We start from the raw sequence: 21,099 nt of genomic DNA, 5'->3' as shown, positions 1-21,099 counted from the left end.
GGGGGGGGGGGTAAAGGGTGGCTGACGTATAAGGCTGACAAACTCACCGCCATCTGTGAGTCGACTCTCTAGAATATGCTGGGTCCTCGACGTCTCACAACCCTATAGGCTTCCTTTCCTCACATTAAAGTCTCATCAAGTGAAACCCGAACTCAAAGGTACCAAATTTTACGACGTACTTTATTTTAACAGGTCGTTATGCATTACTCTAGAAAGTTATTATACGCCAAAATATGCCTATATTTTAAACCCAAATTTTCTATTGCAGAATACATGTATTTTAAACAGTCTTCCCACAGTGGCTGCAGCACCCCCCCACCCCTCACACACTGTCCTAACAGTATTTCCTCGCTTGAAGGGCCCGCAGCCCCCAGAGCCCTGGAGGGACACGCGCGAAGCCATAGTTGAAGGGAACGTCTGCCCGCAACGAGACATGATGTCCGGTGCTTTCATGGGAGACGAGAACTGCCTCTTTCTGAACGTCTTCACCAACAAGGTAACAGAGCTGCAATGTGATTGGCCTATCGACTGTCTGAGAAAGAGCAGTCGCGTTTTTCATCTCAAATATTTAAAGAAATGATAAATTTGGACCGGTCATTTAAGATTTCTCAACACTTCCACTGTTGTGACACAATACACAGACAGTATATCGCGCTACATCCAACTTATTATCATTGTGAAATAACGTCCGAAAGCCAGAATAGTGAAGTCAGAATAGACGTTCATTGTTAGGCAACGATCCACTAAACATATTCCCGCAGCAACGAATACGCATACTGCGGCCACTTCTGGCCTATTGTACCAGCCACAGATGATAAGTGAGGGTGATTGTGGAACAATTGGTGGAATGAAAATTGGCAGGAGAAACCGAAGTACTCGAAGAAAACCTGCTCCAGCTCCACTTTGTCCACCATAAATCCCACTTGACCAGACTCGGGATCGAACCCGGGCCGCCGCGATGGGAAACCAGCGACTAACCGCTTGAGCTATGCGCGGCCTCTTTTTCGCGCAGTTAGCAGCTCTCTCCAGTATCTCATCTTCTTGGGGAAGTCGCTAGGTCTCTCCAACATCTGTCTCTGTCTTGGATTCTATCTCCCCCTGTGGTAGGTTTTGGTCGAACCGTATAGAGATCACCATCTCAAAGGGATCATATTTCGCATAGCTGTGGGAACAACTTTTACCTATCCGTTGCAATGGATACACTTCTGCATGCGTTGCATAGCAAGTTAGTTAATTAGTTACTCTAGGACCGAGTTTTGTCAGGTTAGGAAACTTTTACCATACAAGAGGGGCTTCATTGTCATAGGACCATAATCTTCCAGTTAATATGAAGTTCGACATTCCACCAGATCCCCGAGTGTCCCGAGCAGCTGAAGGCTGTTATGGTTTGGATCCATGGCGGTTCCTACAAGGGGGGCTCAGGGACATCGATGGTCTATGGGCCGGACCACATCCTTACTGAGGACGTTGTGCTCGTCACTATCAACTACCGCCTGGGACTTCTAGGTAGGTCTCCAGCACTAGGACATGTGAAAGCTTCTGGCTTGGGGACAGCTTATGCACTGTTCACCTCCTGTTTTGTGCGACGTCAGTGTAGCAAGAACGTAACTGAAGACGTTCGAGAACGCTGAGCTGGGTGGGGGAAGGAGGCAGCAAGAAAAGGGAGAACACAGCAGAATGAGAAGATTCATAATTTGTACTCAGAAAATATTAAAGAATGAGAACTTCAAATCTCAAACAGCAATTCTCTATGGGGGATGAGATATTATGCCCTGAATTCGAGTCATCACATCCCACGAAATTTTGATAAATATCAATTAGACTATGTTGGTCTTATCTCTTATTTGTACAATTACAGAAACATCAAAACCTTCCTATCTATCTCTGGCTCTACAGCCCTTTGTTGGGCCTTGGCCGCTATTTTCGCTTCTTGATAGTTGGTAGGACCTCTTAGACGGGGGATCAGCCCGTGTCATAGCCTCTTCCTACACATAGAACAACACAAATACAGAGTAAACGCAAACATAAATCCATGCCTCGAGTGGGATTCCAACTCACGACCCCAGTGTTCGAGCGAGCGAAGACAGTTCATGCCTCAGACTGCGCGGCCTCTGTGATCGGCTTCAAAATGTTCCTGCTACATGAAATATTCTGCAGTTCGTTCTACGTTAATGCGCTCTGCTTCAAACAGTTTCTTAGAACTCGAATATTTTCTCTGATTCGAAAGCTTTGCTTCAAATCGGACTTATGCTTTAACGCCAAACTTTGCTCTATACCAAACCTTAACAGGATTCTTGAGTCTCTGCGAAGTTGGAGTTCCGGGCAACAACGGCCTGAAGGACCAAGTGATGGCACTGCGATGGGTGCAGAATAATATTGCCCAGTTCGGGGGAGATCCTAACAGAGTCACCATCTTCGGGGAGAGCTCTGGTGGAGCGAGTGTGCACTACCATTTACTGTCTCCAATGTCTAAAGGTATTATCCGCGGATATTTAATAAGCATGGAAATATGGCAGTCTCGATACAAATTTGTAGCCATAACGTGAAAATCAAAGTTGTGAATGACTAAGTTTAACAGAGGAATTATACAGGACATGTTCTTTCCTAGAACATCGCATTTACCAGTCCACACGATGTCATATCCAAGAAAACCACCATACCAATCCGTTCTGGTGTGAAGGCGCCAAGTTTTATATTTCGATGAGAATTATTATCCTGTTTCTTATATTAAACAACTGCTAATTACAGTGGTAACTATATATATCAAGAGATCTAGCATTTTAAGGAACTCTATATTTATACAACACAGTGAAATTGCGTCTTTCCTACTATTCTTAGAGTCTGAATAGCGCATTCGCTATAGCGACTGGGTATGGGCTGGTCGACAAAGAGTCGAAGTTTGTGTCCCGGTGAAGGCAAGAATTTTCATGTCTCCATGTTATCCAGACCAGCTCTGTGGCCCACCCAGCCTCCTATCCAGTGGGTACGGGGGGCTCTTTCTCTGGGGTTGAAACGCCCTGGGCGTGAAGCTGACCACTCACTCCAACGAGTGTCGAGATCAAGAAAATATAGGTCTATACATCCACGCCCCCATACGTCTTCATGGCGTGAGCTTAATTAGGTAAGCACAGGGATAACTTTACTCTACATTTTGCCTATGACTCTTACAAGAAACAGTGATTATTTTCCTAAACATCATTGTTCTTTGTAACAGAGAACCAAAGTTGTGATGTCTGTTCTGACCTGTTGCTTCACCGATAATATGTTCTGCCCTCATCAGGCTTGTTCCACCGCGCCATAGCGCAGAGCGGATCAGCGCTGGACCCGTGGGCCTATGCCGAACCGGATTTCCTGCGCTGGAAGGCATTCACAGTGGGCGAACGTATGAACTGCAGCGCTGCAGGTCCTCATGAACTGTTGCGGTGTCTGCAGGAGGCAGGGGCAAACACGATAGTACAGAGCACTGTAGGGCAGGTACGCCTCTGAGCTCTTTACTGCCACGCCACTTAGCGCAGTACTCCACAAAAGTAGCAGCCGTTCGAATCTCGTCCACAAAATTCAGATATTCTTCCTACATTTCGAAAACGCAAACGGCCATCTGTAGTCAACGCGAAGGGTGGAATAAACAAGAAAATATTGAGCAGCGAAATACATAATATTACATAAATTAATTAATTAGGTAATAAATAAATAGGTAAGTTATTAAACATGACATTCCATACCTCAGGCAATTACTTGTCGCATACGCCTGGGTTAAATTCCTGAATACTGTAATTGAGTACATTTTGTTTTCTCATGCGAGTCACCATTCCAGCTACACCCCATATAATTTGAGGCTGGTACAATGCTCCCATTTGGGGCCACATTATCAGTCACGTCCTCTCCTGAAAAAAATCTGAAAAATAAATATTGTTCACTGGATGTTTAAAAATATTACACAGATAAAGTTATATTGTACAATGTAAGTCGGAGAAAAATTATGAAGGAACATAAGATTTAATTTAAAATAACAATGTGGCAACCATGTGAATCTTATCTTGAGCTTTCGGCCTGATGGTGATAACCTATCAAGAGCAGTAACTGTGGAGTGTGAAACTTTGTACGCATACATATCATAAGCATACTAACATATTAAGCGTGAAATGTTGTTTGTAAGTCAGAAGTTACGTAAATGACGACGGTACTAAATTTTTAGGTTATAACCTACAAATTTAGAGTACAAAAAATCTGTACTTCCCAGATCTTGGCGAGAATGCAATCAAATAAAAATAATGAGAGATCTATCTGACTACAGACCTGAGCATTGCAAAAATAGTCTTTATTTATTCTGTTCTGAACTGCTACTTATGAATCACGCCGACGAATACCAGTAGCAAAATAAGGAGAACTGTATATATAGTGTATGCCATACAAACATGGCCGTGCACTCCAGCTGTTGCTCTCACAGGTCTGAAGATATCACAATTTAATTTCTGCAGGTTTTCAGCACATCTGAGACAATAGTGCCGCTCAGACCGACAAGGGAGGACGAAAGTCAGAGCGACGAAGAGGTCTTCCTTTCAGGAAAACCGGAAGATCTCATAGCTTCAGGAAAGTTCCACAATGTTCCCTACATTACCGGAGTCAACTCCAGAGAAGCCATAATTTATGCGGAAGGTCAGCCTTAATGAATTATGATCATTATCTATGCATGCTTAATTGCCAGAATTTGTCTGTCCGTCTCTCCCACCCTGTTTCTGCCGAACGGCGCGTCGTAAAAGAAAATGGTATTCCTCTTGGACAGAAAACTTCAGAAAATTTTTATTTTTCTTGTTGTGAGTATGGGTTCGTACTTTGTTCGTGTTTCTTGACAACAGTGGGACCACAATAGGCAGTCCTCTTCACGCTCGGGAAGTACCCGACGCGCTGTCGCCAGAGTGGGGAAAACCTAAAGCCCTCTTCTACCGCTGCTAGGTTACGGGAAGGAGAATTGCAGTAGGTAGGATAAAAGAAAGAGATAGAAAAGGCACACGGAGAAAATAGATAAGAGGATAGACAAATAGAAGGAAGGGGGAGTTCTCTGATGGCTTCCAGAGACATCAGAAAATGAAATATGGTCCCAGTCGTGTGGGGCTTAGAATCAGGATTTACTGTGCTGACGACGACCAGCAGCAATTGAGCAGCGGGACTGTTTAATATGAAGAAGAGTGAAGAAGGAAGAGGGAGAGAAACAGTAATACGAATTACAGATAAACGGATGATTAAGAAATAAGAGTGGTGCATGCTGTAGCGTAGTTGGTTGAGGCGCTATGCAACAAGACGGAAGGGCGCCGGTTCGAGTCCCGATGAGGTGCATTTTTCTCTTGACTTAATCGTTCCAGCAGCCACTATGGCCGTGGTGTCGACTCAGCCTCTAACAAAAATGAGTACCATGAATCTTCCTGGGGGTTAAAGTGTGGCCGGCGCGTAAGGCTGACAACCTTACCGCCATCTGTGAGCCGACTGTCTAGACAATGTGGGAACCTCGATGTCTCACAACCCTATGGGCCTTCAGGGCCTGTTACAGGGATACCTTTACGTTTTAAGAAATAAGAGAAAATGTGAAAGTGATGAAAATAATGCGAAAGGAATAAGTGAAAGAAAAATATGGATTATATTTCCGGTAATGTTTTATGAGCCATGCGCTAATTTTCATTATTACTATTACATTGTCACATGTTAGCGTAAATATAGACGGGAGTTGGATTGGAGATTGGATTTATTGACCACTTTAACACATGACTGGTAACTACACTTAATTATGCCGTCATCGCTGATCTCCACATTTTACAAATCACTATAGCACACGCTAAGTCTTTTCAATTTGCTGTCTTTTAACTAGTCTTTACCTAGCAACGGCTTCTAACAGTGAGGATTCTTCAACTGAACAGACCACGTCTTCTCTCCACAGACTCCCTTATAACTGACTAACTTCTAAACTTGTCCCACTGATAACGCCTCGGCACGGACCAACAGAAACACAGCTCTTATTTTGTTGCTCCAATCTTCTCCGCGGGAACACGCCCGTTTGCGAAGATGTTATCCAGCAACGGCTGCGTATACATGCTTATTATGTATCTGTTGCCTAGTAACGGATGTTGTTTCGTCGTTTGTTTCGAGGTCGTTAACCAGGAACGGGAGCCTCCCGAATGTAAATAAAACTTTGATTTGAGCTATCTTCATCGATAGATAAACCTCTAAAACACAGTGGTAACAATATGTACCAGACGATTCAACACTAAGAAGCCCTCAATTTTCCCACAGAGCAATTTGTGTGTTTGGTATGGTTCTCATAATGAACTGCGAATATTTCCCTTAACAGAATTAACTAGTTGGTCTTTGCTAAGGAAACGTGCAAAGTTTCTGTGAAGAAGAAACTCGATTTCTGAGATAATTTTTAGGCAAATTTCACATGGTCGTGTTTGTCTTTCAGAGAGGCTTAAGAGAACATGGCGCCTGGCGACTAGGACCTAGTAGTTAACAATGAGAATCCCTCAATTCGGCTGTCATGACTCATGTGATATGGGCATGTTATCTACGCCTGCGCTAATATGAATTCAAGCTGACAAAGTTTTCTCATACCTACAGGAATTTTCCACGAAATCTTCATGGTCATCGAACGTAAAGAAATTCGATGGAAACTTAACATTTACATTCTCTCTGTTTTAAAAATCTTCGGTACTTTTACCCTCCGCAAATACCATTTTTACATCCGATGTAACCAAACGGTGTAAACAGATATGTCATTTATTTGTCGTGCATTTGTCTTCCCTCAGACATGCAATCGATCCCGTCCTTCTGGGAAGACAGCAAGCAGCACATGAAGAGCGTCATTGCTGATCTTCTGGGCATGCAGAATACCAGTCAGGCAAATGAGATTGCGGAAATGGCGCTCAGCTATTATGCGGGGGATGAGATTCTGACAAACAAAACATTAACAGGGAAGCATATTGACGTAAGTATCAGAGACTAGGAAGCACACTCCTTCTGGAATGTCGCTCTAAGACCTGTGACGCGCAACTGACAATTTCTCGGTTTCTTTGAAGCTGTTTTCTGACCTGGGTTTTGTGCTCGGTGCGGACAGAGCCCTGAAGATGCAGACGCTGCTGTCAGCCGCTCCAGTCTATTCTTATTTATTCTCGTTCGACGGCGGTCTGGGCCTTGCTAAGCTCGCCTTTCATACGCAGCTCGAAGGTAATAAAACAACTAACCACTCACCTCCATCTAGTATCAATGTAAAGAATGGTGGAGCTATGCCTCCGCTCCCTACCACGTCTTCATGGCATAGTGTTTAACTAAGCACAGCGACGATACAATATCAGGTCAATATCCTGACCGTTTATCAGGAATATTGTATGGAGTAAGGACTTATCTGAAATTCAGAAATGTCTCTTTGTAAAATTCCTTTCTAATGTGCCAAACAAGTAATCACAGTGTCAATGAAACATGAGAAACTGGACCACAATTACCCTTTCACAAAAATCTGTGTGTAGCTACTTGATAATATCCACCAGTTTGGCCAACTGCAGCACAAAAAAGAATCTGGCAATATTACTGTCAGACATGTTGGTGATTCTGCTCTGTCTGTTCACTCTTTTATATCCATCGAAAAGAAGAGAGGAAGTTTATTTTGTTATTTTACCACAGGAGTGTCTCATGCTGACGAACTGGGGTATCTATTCCACACAGCAATCAGCCCTTCCGTGGCAGAAGAGTCTGACGAAATGAAGGTTTTGTTAAAAATGGTTAAAATGTGGACGAATTTCGCAAAAACCGGGTAAGTGTGTTTTAATTTGTTTAATTTTCTATTGTGAGAGTTTTTATAGGGGCAACGAAGAGCAATAAAGACACGAATATTTCCTAACCAAGAAATTTTTAATTTGTACAGCTGAACTACAGTTCTTGAACACGGTATCAACAAGGGAAATTAATCCAAAATTTTTATGGAGAATGTTAATTTCAAGCGGAGAAGGTGCCCATATGACTCGCGTTTATGTTCATGTGAAATGACTTCAGATTGTAGCCGACGGCAGACATCAGTAACATGATAATGAACCTTCGGGTTCTGTTACGTATACCAGAAAGTTGCTCAATATTAGCCATTGTTATTGGAGCTTCGGCTTCCAAGCAATCATATATGCCGCCACCTTCCTCTTTTTTTGTTTGTTTTTGTTTTTTTGTTAAATGAAACTAGTGTGACGCACGCTGAGAATTCAGCCGCACGATTTCTCGTTTTTTACGTCGGCTTTCATACTCTTAGTTTCCCCTGTTTTCTCCCATATTTGTTACAGTGTTATACGCTGTCGAATGATACCTCGAGGTCGACGTTTCTTACTATCTCCCACGAATAACAATCATAAATTGTCAATTGGAAACCATGTTTCTTGTAGAATATAATGCATTTAATATATTCGCGCTAAATTTTATAAATACTCACAGAATATACACGATACATTAAATAAAATATTCTCGCTCAGTCATGGCTTGTTACGTAATTTACGTCCATACAATATATTAAATTGAAGAAAGCAGTCTTCTGGGATTTGGTACCGTGTATATGTGGTGTTAACCGACGTTTCGGAGGAACGTATCGCCTCCATCTTCAGGGTAGAAGAAAAAATATATAAGAAATCTGCAAGCGGAGAGACTGTGAGAACCGGTAAAAGCAAAATTAGCTTTGCCATCACTTGACACAACACAATTTTTAAAACTGAATATGGAGGCGATACGTTCCTCCGAAACGTCGGTTAACACCATATATACACGGTGCCAAATGCCAGCAGACTGCTTTCTTCATAGTCACCGCCGTGAAAGCCTAAAATCTTACAATATATTAAGTTGCTGCTGTAACCCCTAATCGCTTAATTTAAGAGTTTCCATCTCGCGCTTACAAAACATTTTCATACAGAGACAGAGATTCATATTCTGCCGTCCTGTTGTGACTATCAACTAGCAGCTATCTGTGTATGTAACTGTAATGTTCCTGCTATAAATTCTGACCGAGTTTTCAGAAAACTGAAGCGTTTCTTTAATTGGGCTTATAGGGACCCCACGCCAGATTGCGACTCTTTGCTGGGAGTGAAGTGGGACCCGACCACCAAAGCTGAACACGTTTACCTCAGCATTGACAAGGAAGTGCAGATGAGAAGGGATCTCTTCAAGGAACGTATGCAGTTCTGGGAGGATATGCTAGGACCCTACATCAAACCTTACAACAGTACCAACTTCTGTTGCAACAAAACATGCTCTTATTACGTTCCTAAGGACTTCTCTTGATAAACTAAAAGTAAATGTTTCCTGTCTTACTATTCTCCTCACTTCGTTGATACTGTACATGCCTTGTCTGAGATGAATAACGTAATATTCACCAAGAAAATGAAGTGTACTCGTAGGACACAACATAGACTCCCCGAGGAGTATATCTGTTACTGGCCACAACATACGTTATTAGTCAGGTAATTTAGGCACAGTGTAACAATTTTGACTCGTTCCTTGCTTCTGCTTCTCGACCTTCAATCTCGGATTGAAGGTTCGATCCCAGGTCAGGTCAAGTGGGACTTTTAGTGGAGAAAGCGGCACTGGGGCAGCTTCTCTCCGAGTATTTCGCTTTCCCCTGCCAGTTCTCATTCCAACGACTGCTCCACAATCACCATCAACTATCATCCGTGGCTGGTACAATAGGCCGGCTAGTGGCCGACGCACCAAGTGGACTCAGCCTCATCACACCCCAAGAAACTAAAAATAATGACAAACATCACAAAGCAGCAACGAGGTGATACAGGGATGCACTTGCATAAAGTATTCTAATTATACACAAAACCGAGACTTGTTTACAAAGCTGTAAGGTAAAGGTAAATTTGTCCCTGGACTTAACTAATTAAGCAATACGCAATGAAAATGTATGGGGGAGTGGATGTATAGATCCACATTTTCTTGACCTCGGCACAAGTTTGAGGCGAGTGGTCAGCATCACGCACCTGTCGCGGCGGACAAAGATGCAGGAAAGAAGATTAGTGTTTATATATATATATATATATATATGTCTTCCGAAACCGCTATAAATACGCTCATAAACGCGTGTAGGTTTCATGTAAATCATCCATCACTGTTGTCGGATTTTAACCAAAACTGAAACGTGTCTACAAATTTTAGTGAAATTTTGAAATATACATGTAGTCAAGTAGAAGCCCACAGACGTTTCAGAGGAATACAGATGGAGTTCTACTGGCTTACAAGGAGTTACATCTTGAAAAAGGAAGTCTGCATGGTCACAGTTGTGAGAGCTTCAGTTTAAACAAACTTCACAGTATAAAATGTCACGAAAATTCTTTCATCGGTCCTAGAGCTCTTAAAGACAGACACATATTGCAAAGATGATAGCATTTCTTTGCAACATTTCGATGAAAACGGGACAGAAACATATTACACCGAATTCTTCCTCACTCTATTTATATTTTGATTATTTATTATAAGGTGAGTTTAATTAATCGATTTTACTGGCAATCTTATGAAAAAACATACCTCGTTATCATAACAGCCCACGAAATGGCTTGGAAATAGCCCAACGTACCAAACCACAGTTATAAATTTGTGATAATACCTCTCACGTGGTTTCCTCATATCGGAACACCTCAAATGGAACCAAATTGAGGAGTCCTGTCTTCTGATATATAATGCGTTTAGTCAGTTGAAAGTAAGCCGACGTTTCGGAGGAATATATCTTGATCGGTTTATACAACACTAAAGATGAAGGCGGTATGTTCGTCAGAAAGAGCGGTTGACTTTCAGCAGACTGTACGGCGTCACATCCCAAAAGACAGTACCCTTCTTAACCACCGCTGTGGGAAGCTTAAATCCTACATATTAGAAATTGTATCGATTTGCTGAACATTTGTGTTAAGCGAATCTTAATTTTAGGGCACTTACGCCGGTCAAACAAACAGACGGACCGTACCGTAAGAAGTGTATGATTTTTTCTACAGACAGAACTTTTTAACTTCTCCTGTACTTCTCCAATCCTGCTACTGCTGCCAGTCTCATCGGTCCGTCTACTAATGTCTCCCAAACTGAAATACAAAATGGCTTGTGTGTCTCGCTGAGACACATACGACAGAAAAAAAGGTAAAGCTATTCCTGCAACGGGTCGTGGAGGCCAAAAGGTTGTGAGACGTCGAGACTCCCACATTTTCTAGACATTCGGCTTACATGTGACAGTAAGGTTGTCCGCCTTAAGCGCCGGCCACCCTTTACCTCCAGGAAGATTCCAGGTACTCGTTTCTGTTAGCGGCTGAGTCGAACCAAGGGCCACAGTGCGACTGGAAGGATTAGGCAAATTAAAAGCCACAATGACCTGATGGGGGATCGAATCCGTGACCAGCCGACTTGTAACGCAGTTCCTCAATCAACTACGCGATGACATGATAAAACTCCAGTTTTCAACTTCTGCGCATGGCCAGTGTTATATCATCGAAGGTTGTGATTCGTGTGGATGAAAGCCTGAACCCCCTCCTTGGTGTCTCCACCTTATCGTGGTGAGGGGGTTTGAGTATGCCAAGGACCCTGAGAGCTATACCAGCGGTAGCGTAGCTACTGGCAGGGCCTCCCCTGCTGGACAGGTCAAAGGGTAGGCGTCAGACGAAGAGAGACAGCAAAACCTGATGCCGGAAGCAGCGTCATCAGCAGCGACTTGAAGCACAGAGCAAATGATGCTCGAGATGGTTCAAGTTCGTATAGCAACAGGCGTGACCACGGCTGTTGTACTGCGATGTGGAAAGCAAATGGAAAAACTACCACATTATCACTTTTCCTGGATAGTCTCTTTCAAAAAACAGAAGATCGCATTAAGTGGAGAAACTGTTACGGAAGAGACTGTGGACCTGTCGTCTGACAGATTACTGATGATGATGATGAAAGCCTGAAGACGCGTGGGTGAATCATTTGTTCCCCTGCTGCGCACTTGAGACGGGCGGTTTCGAATCTCAGCTTGGAGACCGGCGGTCCAGACTGAAAGTTTTCGAAGCCTTCCACTGTCCCTCCGGACAACTGCCAAGGTAGTTCCTTAAATCAGGCCAAAATCGCTTCCTTACACATTCTTTCCCATTCATTATTGATTAAAAGTTCGAATTATTTTCGTCTGACCTACCGAGTAACTAAACTAACTAGGCAGTGCCATTGCCCAGGCGGTTAGTCTCCGGCTTCCCATAGCGGTGGCCCAGGTTCGAGCCCAGGTCAGATCATGTGGGCTTGTGGCAGAAAAAGAGGCACTGGGGTAGGTTTTCTTCGAGTACTTCAATTTCCCCTGCCCATTTTCATTCCTCCGACCGTTCTGCGATCATCACATATCATCTGGGCCAATTAGTGGTCGACGTACCAAGTGGACTCTGTCTCACCCTACCCCAAGAAAGTAAACCAACTCCACGGAGCTTATTCCTTGAGAAGTTACCAGTTGCACAGTTACTCAAGAATTTTGCACCATTTTATGGAGCCCGTTGGTTCATTACCGCGTTCACAACAGCTCGCGACTGATCCCTATCCCGGGCCATGTTAATCCAGTCCATCTCCTTCCGACAGGTTCCTTACACAGCTAAGGCGCATGTAAGTAAACACAAGACGTACTGTTCCATACAAGGGTAAAGTGGGCCACCCGGAAAGCACAAGTAATTCACTTTTCACTTACTGAGGGATGGAGTCCAACTTGGTCCACTCGGCACGGCGGCCACTGATTGGCCTATTGTACTTGCCCCGGGTGATTATGATGATGGAGAACTAGGTGAAATGAAGATTGGCAGGGGAAACCGAAGTACTCGGAGAAAACCCGCCCCAGCGCCACTTTGTCCACCACAAATCCCACTTGAGCAGACCCGGGATCGAACCCGCGACTAACCGCTTGAGCTATGGAGCGGCCAAGCACAGTAATGAGCCTCTATTCAATGAATATTTTACTGGATATTACCCATCGTCTTGATTGATTGATCAGTAATCTGTCAGATGACAGGTCCACAGTCTCTTCCAAAACAGTTCCTCCACTTAATGTGATCTTCTGTTTTTGGAAAGAGACTATCCAGGAAAAGTGATAATGTGGTAGTTTTTCCATTTGCTTTCCACATCGCAGTACAACAGCCGTTCAAACCACTCTGGTCACGCCTGTTGCTATACGAACTTGAACCATCTCGAGCATCATTTGTTCTGTGCTTCAAGTCGCTGCTGATGACGCTGCTTCCGGCATCAGTTTTTGGTTTTTGGTGTCTCTCTTCGTCTGATGCCTACCCTTTGACCTGTCCAGCAAGGGAGGCCCTGCCAGTAGCTACGCTACCGCTGGTATAGCTCTCAGGGTCCTTGGCATACTCAAACCATCGTCTTACACATATTTAAATGCATAATATTTCGGAGGCTTGAACCGCTTCCCTCCTCATGTGTAGTAGTCCACTAATTCGGAGCAGCTCCTTTTAGCGGGTTCAACAAAGTAGGATCCTTTGCTCTCCTACATCTGATGATGGAAGTTGATGCAGCTTCCGAAACGTCATGTTTTTTTTATATATTAATAAGACGACAGACATGAGCCCACAGTCGGTATAACGACTGCTTACGGAATGGACGATCCAGGGGTCGGAGTTCTAGACCCGGTAGAGTCAAGAAATGTCTCTTCTCCATGTCGTCCAGACCGGTTCTGGGACCCACCCAGCCTCCTATTTAGTGGGTACCTGNTCTGATGATGGAAGTTGATGCAGCTTCCGAAACGTCATGTTTTTTTATATATTAATAAGACGACAGACATGAGCCGGGATGGCGCAGTCGGTATAACGACTGCTTACGGAATGGACGATCCAGGGGTCGGAGTTCTAGACCCGGTAGAGTCAAGAAATGTCTCTTCTCCATGTCGTCCAGACCGGTTCTGGGACCCACCCAGCCTCCTATTTAGTGGGTACCTGGTGCTCTTTCCCCTGGGGTAAATCTGCCGGGACGTGAAGCTGACCCCTCACCTCTAACTAGTGCCGAGGTCAAGAAAATGTGGATGTATAAATCCACTCCCCCATACGCCTTCATGGCGTAGTGCTTAATTAGTTAAACACAAGGAAAAGTACCTTACAAGAAGGCAGACAATGCCAAACATAACGTTAATATAAAGTGACGCCATCAGGCTCAGTTTGGCAACACTGCTGGAAGACAACTGTTTGTAACACAGAAGCATCCTGCCATGTAGAGGAATTAAATTCTTGAAATGCAGAAATCAGCTCCTGTGGAAAGTATCGCTAAACAAACACTAGCAGCATCTATGGAAAACTGCTACGTCACTGGATGCTTACGGATCCTGTATTCAAATATTTGTATTATCCCGTGCTTAAGTGTTGTGATATGGTAAGTCTTGCTGTACGGGATAGCTCAGTATAGCAACAGGCTACGGACTGGAAGGCCGGGGTTAGATTCCCGGTAGACTCTAGAATTTTTCTCCATAGCGTCCAGACAGACTCTGGGACTCACCCAGTGGATACCAAGGAATTTCTCCCTGTGGCGTTAAGCGGTCACGATGTGTGACCTCTAACCTCCACCTAATACTGAAGTCAAGAATGGTGAAGCTATAGCTTTACTCTCTGACAAGTCTTCCTGGCCTGCTGCTTAATTACTTAAGCAGAAAGACAACTTCGTTTTGAGTACAGTACGGCTGTAACTGATGTAGCTTAGAGCGTTAGAATCTGGTTTAGGATTTAACCTCTGGAGGCTTTGAGATTCGTGGTGGACGAAGTTGTACTGGGGCAGGTCTATTTGTGGATTTTCCCTGTCTGGTCACCATTCCACCATTCGTCCGCACTCACCTATCACTGTTTGTTGGGGTGTGCAATAGCCTTGATGTGGTAGCATGTATATCATGTCTGAAGTCTGAAGTCTGGCGGCTCGCCTCTCCCAGCACTTGGCTGGTTACAGAGTCAGGAAGTTCTAATAGAGAAGGCTCTACTTGACTGAGCGACAAGCACAAGATATCGTGATATGCATACCGCCCGAGTCACGCTGTTCTTATTGCACTGAATGATACGTTCTTTTTTCTTTACTAGCTACGTCACTAACGTAGAAATATTTTTTTTATTAAAACTAAAACTGCATAATGAGGAGCTTCATAACTTGTCTTCTTCTCCAAGTATAATTAGAATGATCAAGTCATGGAGGATGAGGTGGGCAGGGCACGTAGCACGAAGGGGGGAGATGAGGAATGCGTATAGGATATTGGTGGGAAAGCCAGAAGGAAAGAGACCACTGGGAAGACCAAGGCGTAGGTGGGTAGACAATATTAAAATGGATCTTATAGAAATAGGATGGGGTCGTATGGACTGCATTGTGCTGGCTGAGGGCCGGGACCACTGGAAGGCTCTTGTTAACAAGGTAATGAACCTTCGGGTTCCATAAAATGTTGTGATTTTCTTGAGTGGCTGTAGAATTGCCTGCTCCTCCAGTAGGGCTCAACTTCAAGCGTAAGTAAGTAAGTAAGTGAGAAAGTAAGTACATCAACTATTTTTCAAGAATATATAAATTGAACAGTCTATGAAATATTACGGAGTTAAAAACACAAAGGTAAAATTATCAGACCTTGGAGGCCCATAGGGTTGTGAGGAGTCGAGGCTCCCACATTTTCTAGACAATCGGTTCACAGATGGCGGCGAGGTTGTCAGCCTTAATCGCCGGCCGTCCTTTACTCGCAGGAAGATTCCTGGTGCTCATTTCTGTTAGAGGCTGAGTTGACCCCAAGAGGCATAATGCAGTTGGAAGGGTTACGTCAATTGAAAAATCTAATGAGTTCTTCGGGAATCGAACCCGTGACATCCCGGCTTGTAACATAGTGCTTCATACCAACTCCACAGTTATATTTAGAGGTTCATGTTTGATTCTATAATTGTATCCGCGTTATGAAATAAGAAGAGTTAAGTGGACTGGGGGCTCTCGCCTACGTTTCAATTATCTTATCAAGCAAATTGATCAGAAATGGGAGCAGTGCCGTGCTGTTCTCTAGCGAATGCTCACTGCGGACTCTCATTAAGATATCATGTGTTCATTTGGAAAGTTTCTCTACTGTAATCAATCGTGTTTATTGCATCCGAATATTCCAAAGTTCACTCACTCTCGAAGAAGAGTTCTACCATCATGCACCATAAACCTATCACCACTACAAATTATTATGTTTAATTTCTATACAAGGCAAATAGTGGAGAAACGTGGGTCATATTTAGACAATAATTAAACAGACTCATAAATGTATCAGGGACAATCTTACTGTGTTTGTGATGTGTCCACAGATGTACAAAACTGCTCACGCAACACCGGCAGAACGTTCGCTGCTGGAAGAGAACTGAACTCACTCCAGTGCTGTGCTCTAGCGGAGAATGTGTTCAAATAGCGCGCTCGTGATTATAGGCGTGTAGTGAAACAAAAAAATATATTTTTTTTTGTAATAGCGTGCTCATTATTATAAACGTGTAATGTAACAAACAAAATATATTCAGGAATACTGCTGATGAGTGTAAAAATCTACTCTAAGATGGAATATTTGTGTATGTTAGTGACAGTATTGTTGCTTACTGGAGGTGCAGTAGGACATGAAGTAAAGCCCTCAACAGAAGGAAGCCTAGAGGATGAATGGAACAACACAGACTCGCGGCACGATCGTCGTTTCTTTCTTAAACAAATCTTCAATAAATATGGCGACCACGGTATCATAACATTCGAGGTAAGAATCTTATCTCAATTACCAAATTGAAGGAATGAAAAAGTTATGCAAAAGTTAAATAGTTTCGTTCAGTGTGACTAGTTATGATTTTCTTATTTCAGTTATTCAATAATTGAAATAAGAAAAGGGAACTATTTAACTTTTTCATTGTAATATTAGTGTGACGGACCAGAATGAAACAAATCAAATGAACTGAAGGAACTTACGTTTTGCACTGATGTATTACAGAGTTTTTCAGTTACAAAACAGCGACGGATAACAGAAAACAGGCGCAGAAATAGCATTTTTCTGAAACTACTTCCATCTGCTCATATCAGGAGACGTCGGTTCGTTATGTAATATCCCATTAACGTGTCCGCCAATAAAAATATTCATGCCAGTTCGATTTTTTGGCATATTGGCATTAAAAAATTCGAAAAAGATCTGATAAGTTCCCCGTATTCAACACTTGAGCGGACTTTCACGAAATACAATGTGAAGACAGAACTCTCAAAACCACGGCTGTAAGAACCTCAAATCCTACACGGTATGAAATATTACGAAACTGCGTCTAAATGTTTGAATATTTTGTTAAAATCGGATAATAATAACGGATAATTTACATTAATACTCACACACGTGTCTGCTCTTATTTCGAATGTAAGTTGCTAAATATTTATCGAAGCGAAAAATCTTTCGAACAGAAATTGCGGACAAATTTAAGCAAATATTTATGCCCCATACGCATTTTTACTACCCCTTAAATGATTTCTGGATGAATTAAATAAAACGAAGAAAAAATTTCATTACTGTAACAGTATGTTTACACTGTTTAACTTGTTAAACCTCTTTCTGAGATTAGGCATGTTCAGTCCAGTCAACATGTAAACAAGGGACGAGAGTTACAGCAATGATTAACCAATTTAAATCATTTCTCCAGGATTAGATAAGAACGACTGGAGATAACTACAGAAGCGCTATCAGGCGTGGGGGCCACGTGCCTGAACGTTGTACTGGATGTCAAGATTTCATAACACAGCTCACACATATGCACAGAAAAAACCTCAATATGATGAGGGGTACGTACTAGTAAAAACATAATTATCATAAGTGAGAGATTGCCTCAAATTGAAATGCTATCAACAGCTGATTTTACAGAGGTTGAACAGATACTGGAAACACTACAGATACTGTACACATTTCTTTATTAATGTGGTGTTGGACCAAATTTTGTCCTCAGCACAGCCACGGTCCTCCCTGGAATGGACTCGTACAAGTTTAACTTCATTAATTCTGGCCGTCACACTAGTTAGAGCTATAGAATGATTTGATTACATCGCCCAGTGTGACTCATATATATATATTTATGATGCCTTTACATGTTTCGGTCAATTAATGACCATCTTCAGAAGGCAAATAACCACACTTGAAAAACTATTGTTACATAAAACATAGAAGATCAAGTTCAGAATTGCCCATAATTTTATATATAAAGATTTTTAAATTAAGCTAAAATGTGGTAAGTTAAAATATCAGTAAAATTATCAATATTTAATATCTTCAACTGCAAAGCTCGCGTCTTCATACTCCTTCTATCAACGGAAGAGTGGATATATTTCTGCCCTTGGAGGTCCGGGAAGTTGTTTTTTTTTCATCTTTTCTTCTTCTTTATATATTCTGTGTTTGTTATTGAGCTGCTTCTCCTCTCGATGTTTGTTGAGGCACTCAACCTAGCGGTTAAAGATATTAAATATTAAGAATATTTTTGATATATATATATATACATAAAACGTTGAACAACTTTGAACTTGATCTACTATTTTTTATATAATGGTAGTTTCCTCACGCGTTGTTATTTGACTTCTGAAAATGGCCATTAATTAACCGAAACATGTAAAGGCATCATACATATGTATATATGAGTTACACTGGACGTTGTAATCAAATCATTCTATAGACTCGTACAAAATTTCAACTGCCTCTAGTGGTAATTTATACCATTCTTCTTGAAGAACATGTTCAAGTTGCTTTAGACGTTGGACGTGGGAATGTGTTCCTCACCCTAGTCTCCAAAACTGACCAGAGTGGTTCAATGATGTTCAAATCTGGTGATTGTGCTGGCCAGGGAAGATGTTGAAGTTCACCTTCATGATCTTCAGACCATAACTGAACAGCTCCAGCTATGTGAATGGGGGCACTGTCATCGTGGAAAACTGCATCGTTGTTCGGAAATAGCGTCTGGGTGATAGGAGGCGCCTGATTATCCAACTTGTCCATCTACTTCCTTGCAGTAATTCGACCATGAAGGGTAACAATGGAACCAACAGAATACCATGATGTTGCTGGCCAAACCCTCACAGAAGCTCCCCCGTGTTTCATTGTTCTAACCGAGCATTCCGGACTGTAGGCTAGCTTAGGTGTTCTCAAAGCGTAAACTCTGTCCTGATGCAGGGAACGGCGAGAAAAATGAAGACTCCTCTGACCATATCACGTGCGCGTTTCCAGTTGTCTGATGTCCAGATTTTACGGTCGTGACACCACGGTTTACTCATCTGAGCATTACATTCAGTAATCAGAGGTTTAGCGATTGCAGTCCAACCGTGGATGTTGGATTTTTGAAGCTCATGTCGGAGAGTTTTTGTGAAAATAGGGCCTTCAGGATGCATATTCAGTTCTACTGCAGTTCACCTGTACTGCAGTAGTTGTGTAATTTTTCGAGAAAAATCCTTTTCGATGTACGACGATCTCTTTCTGTCAGTGCTGATTTTCGCCCACTGTGTCTCTTTGTTGACGCTGGCTTCCCATGGTTCATGTATGCCGACATAACCTTAGAAACGGTCACTTTCGATACACCTAACAATGTGGTATTTTTGTCACAGGTAGCATAATTGGTTGAGGCACTATGCTACTATCCGGAAGGTCGCTGGTTCGAGTTCCGATGAGGTGGATTTTTTAACTGGATCCTTCCGGCCGCAGTATGGCCCTGGGGTCGACTCAGCCTCCAACAGAAATGAGTACCGGGAATTAATTAAATAACTTTCCTGGGGAGTAAAGAGCGGCCGGCGCGTAAGGCTGACAACCTTACCGCCATCTGTGAGCCGATTGTCTAGAAGATGTAAAAAAAAAAAAAAAGTAAACGTAAAGCTATCCCTGTACCAGGCAGTGAAGGCCCATAGGGTTGTGAGACGTTGAGGCTCCCACATTATCTAGACAATCGGCTCAAAGATGGCGGTAAGGTTGTCAGCCTTACGCGCCGGCCGCGCTTTACTCCCCAGGAAAATTATTATTTCATTCCTGGTACTCATTTCTGTTAGAGGCTGAGTCGACACCAGGGCATAGTGCGGCTAGAGGGATTAGGTCAACTGAAAAAATCCAATTACCTCAACGGGATTTGAACCCGCGACCTTCGGGAGCCTCAACCTCTCACAACCCTATGGGCCTCCACGACCTGTTACAGGGATAGCTTTACCTTTCGTTTACCTATACCAGTTAAACGCGCACTAACGATCCGTCCTCTTCTTAAATCGGACAATTCTCCCATTTTCCGATTCTTTCACACGGACTGTCACTCAGCCGAATCACTAATACACTTACACGAGCACTACGGAGTGTAAACAAACGAAGAAGAACATTCATTGTTGCCAACTGAAGTTCTTTCAATGTAGCCAACATAAAAATTCAATTTCTCAATTTATTAGTGTTTAAAATATTTTGTTAACCCCCGACCACATGCGCCTAAGTTTAGCATGAACTGTTAGATTACGCCTAGTGTTCCTGTTCCCGAATTTTTACCGCTGTTTAATTCAACCGTCGAAATAATACCCCGCGTACAGACACACAACGTACGATAATATTATTCAGCAACACGAAGAAACAGGTAGCATCTTCCTGTATGAAATTCCCGTCTTCATTAGACACATAAACTTAAGGTACTCATGGCTGTGAATGTATTGTATGGTTGAGGCCGCGCAGTCTTTTGTTTCGGGGAATGTATTGCCTTCAGTTTCAGCGTGGAAGTGTGAGCTAAGCAAGCAAACAGCAAGCATAGTGGGTAGCAAACCTGAAGATGAAGGCGGCAGATTCCTCCGAAACGTCGATACCACCCACAGCCTACAGCTATATGAATATCAGTAGCAGTATACGTTTCTGAAAGTAAACTAGACAATAAATCTCTTCTCGCTGTTGACTTTCTGTTGCCAGCCGTCATTTGTTTGGACTGAGCTTTTGTTAGTACAGACCTGACGCTGCCGCCGCAGTAGTCAAATAAGTTGCTTAATATTGCTCCAGGCGAGAACAGAGAATTTTCTCTTCTCCACAGCGTTCACACCGGCTCTGGCACCCACTCGGCTTCCTGCCTCATTGGTATCGGGAGATAAGATGGCCTGAGCGTG

At 42.9% G+C, this 21,099-nt stretch overlaps 3 protein-coding genes across 6 annotated transcripts in view; 2 read left to right on the top strand and 1 right to left on the bottom strand.

Moving 5' to 3' along the window:
• The window catches only part of LOC111865302 (esterase FE4), an 11,298-nt gene extending 1,985 nt beyond the window's left edge, over positions 1–9,313 (top strand). The window contains exons 2-10 of one of the 2 annotated variants that reach the window (XM_023853209.2): positions 359–496; positions 1,350–1,506; positions 2,290–2,475; positions 3,281–3,474; positions 4,479–4,656; positions 6,795–6,973; positions 7,065–7,212; positions 7,666–7,795; positions 9,063–9,313. In XM_023853209.2, coding sequence (XP_023708977.2) covers positions 359–496; positions 1,350–1,506; positions 2,290–2,475; positions 3,281–3,474; positions 4,479–4,656; positions 6,795–6,973; positions 7,065–7,212; positions 7,666–7,795; positions 9,063–9,294 — 1,542 coding nt within the window. In that variant the 3' untranslated portion in view covers positions 9,295–9,313. The remainder of the gene's footprint in view (positions 1–358; positions 497–1,349; positions 1,507–2,289; positions 2,476–3,280; positions 3,475–4,478; positions 4,657–6,794; positions 6,974–7,064; positions 7,213–7,665; positions 7,796–9,062) is intronic. The other variant, XM_023853226.2, reaches the window with a different exon arrangement.
• LOC111865267 (potassium voltage-gated channel protein Shab) overlaps positions 1–16,337 on the bottom strand; it is a 341,635-nt gene extending 325,298 nt beyond the window's left edge. The window contains exon 1 of the mRNA XM_033751801.1: positions 16,277–16,337. The gene's annotated coding sequence lies outside the window, so the exon portion shown is untranslated. The remainder of the gene's footprint in view (positions 1–16,276) is intronic.
• Positions 16,029–21,099, top strand: part of LOC111865281 (zinc transporter ZIP10) — a 32,014-nt gene continuing 26,943 nt past the window's right edge. For 2 of the 3 annotated variants that reach the window (XM_023853189.2, XM_023853183.2), the window contains exon 1: positions 16,029–16,729. In XM_023853189.2, the coding sequence (XP_023708957.1) occupies positions 16,517–16,729 (213 nt within the window). In that variant the 5' untranslated portion in view covers positions 16,029–16,516. The remainder of the gene's footprint in view (positions 16,730–21,099) is intronic. The other variant, XM_023853197.2, reaches the window with a different exon arrangement.

The sequence above is a fragment of the Cryptotermes secundus genome, unplaced genomic scaffold (genome assembly GCF_002891405.2).
Source record: "Cryptotermes secundus unplaced genomic scaffold, Csec_1.0 scaffold806, whole genome shotgun sequence".
NCBI lineage: Eukaryota > Metazoa > Arthropoda > Insecta > Blattodea > Kalotermitidae > Cryptotermes > Cryptotermes secundus.
The sequence above is the reverse complement of the archived record's forward strand: the minus strand, read 5'-3'. Positions and strand labels throughout refer to the sequence as shown.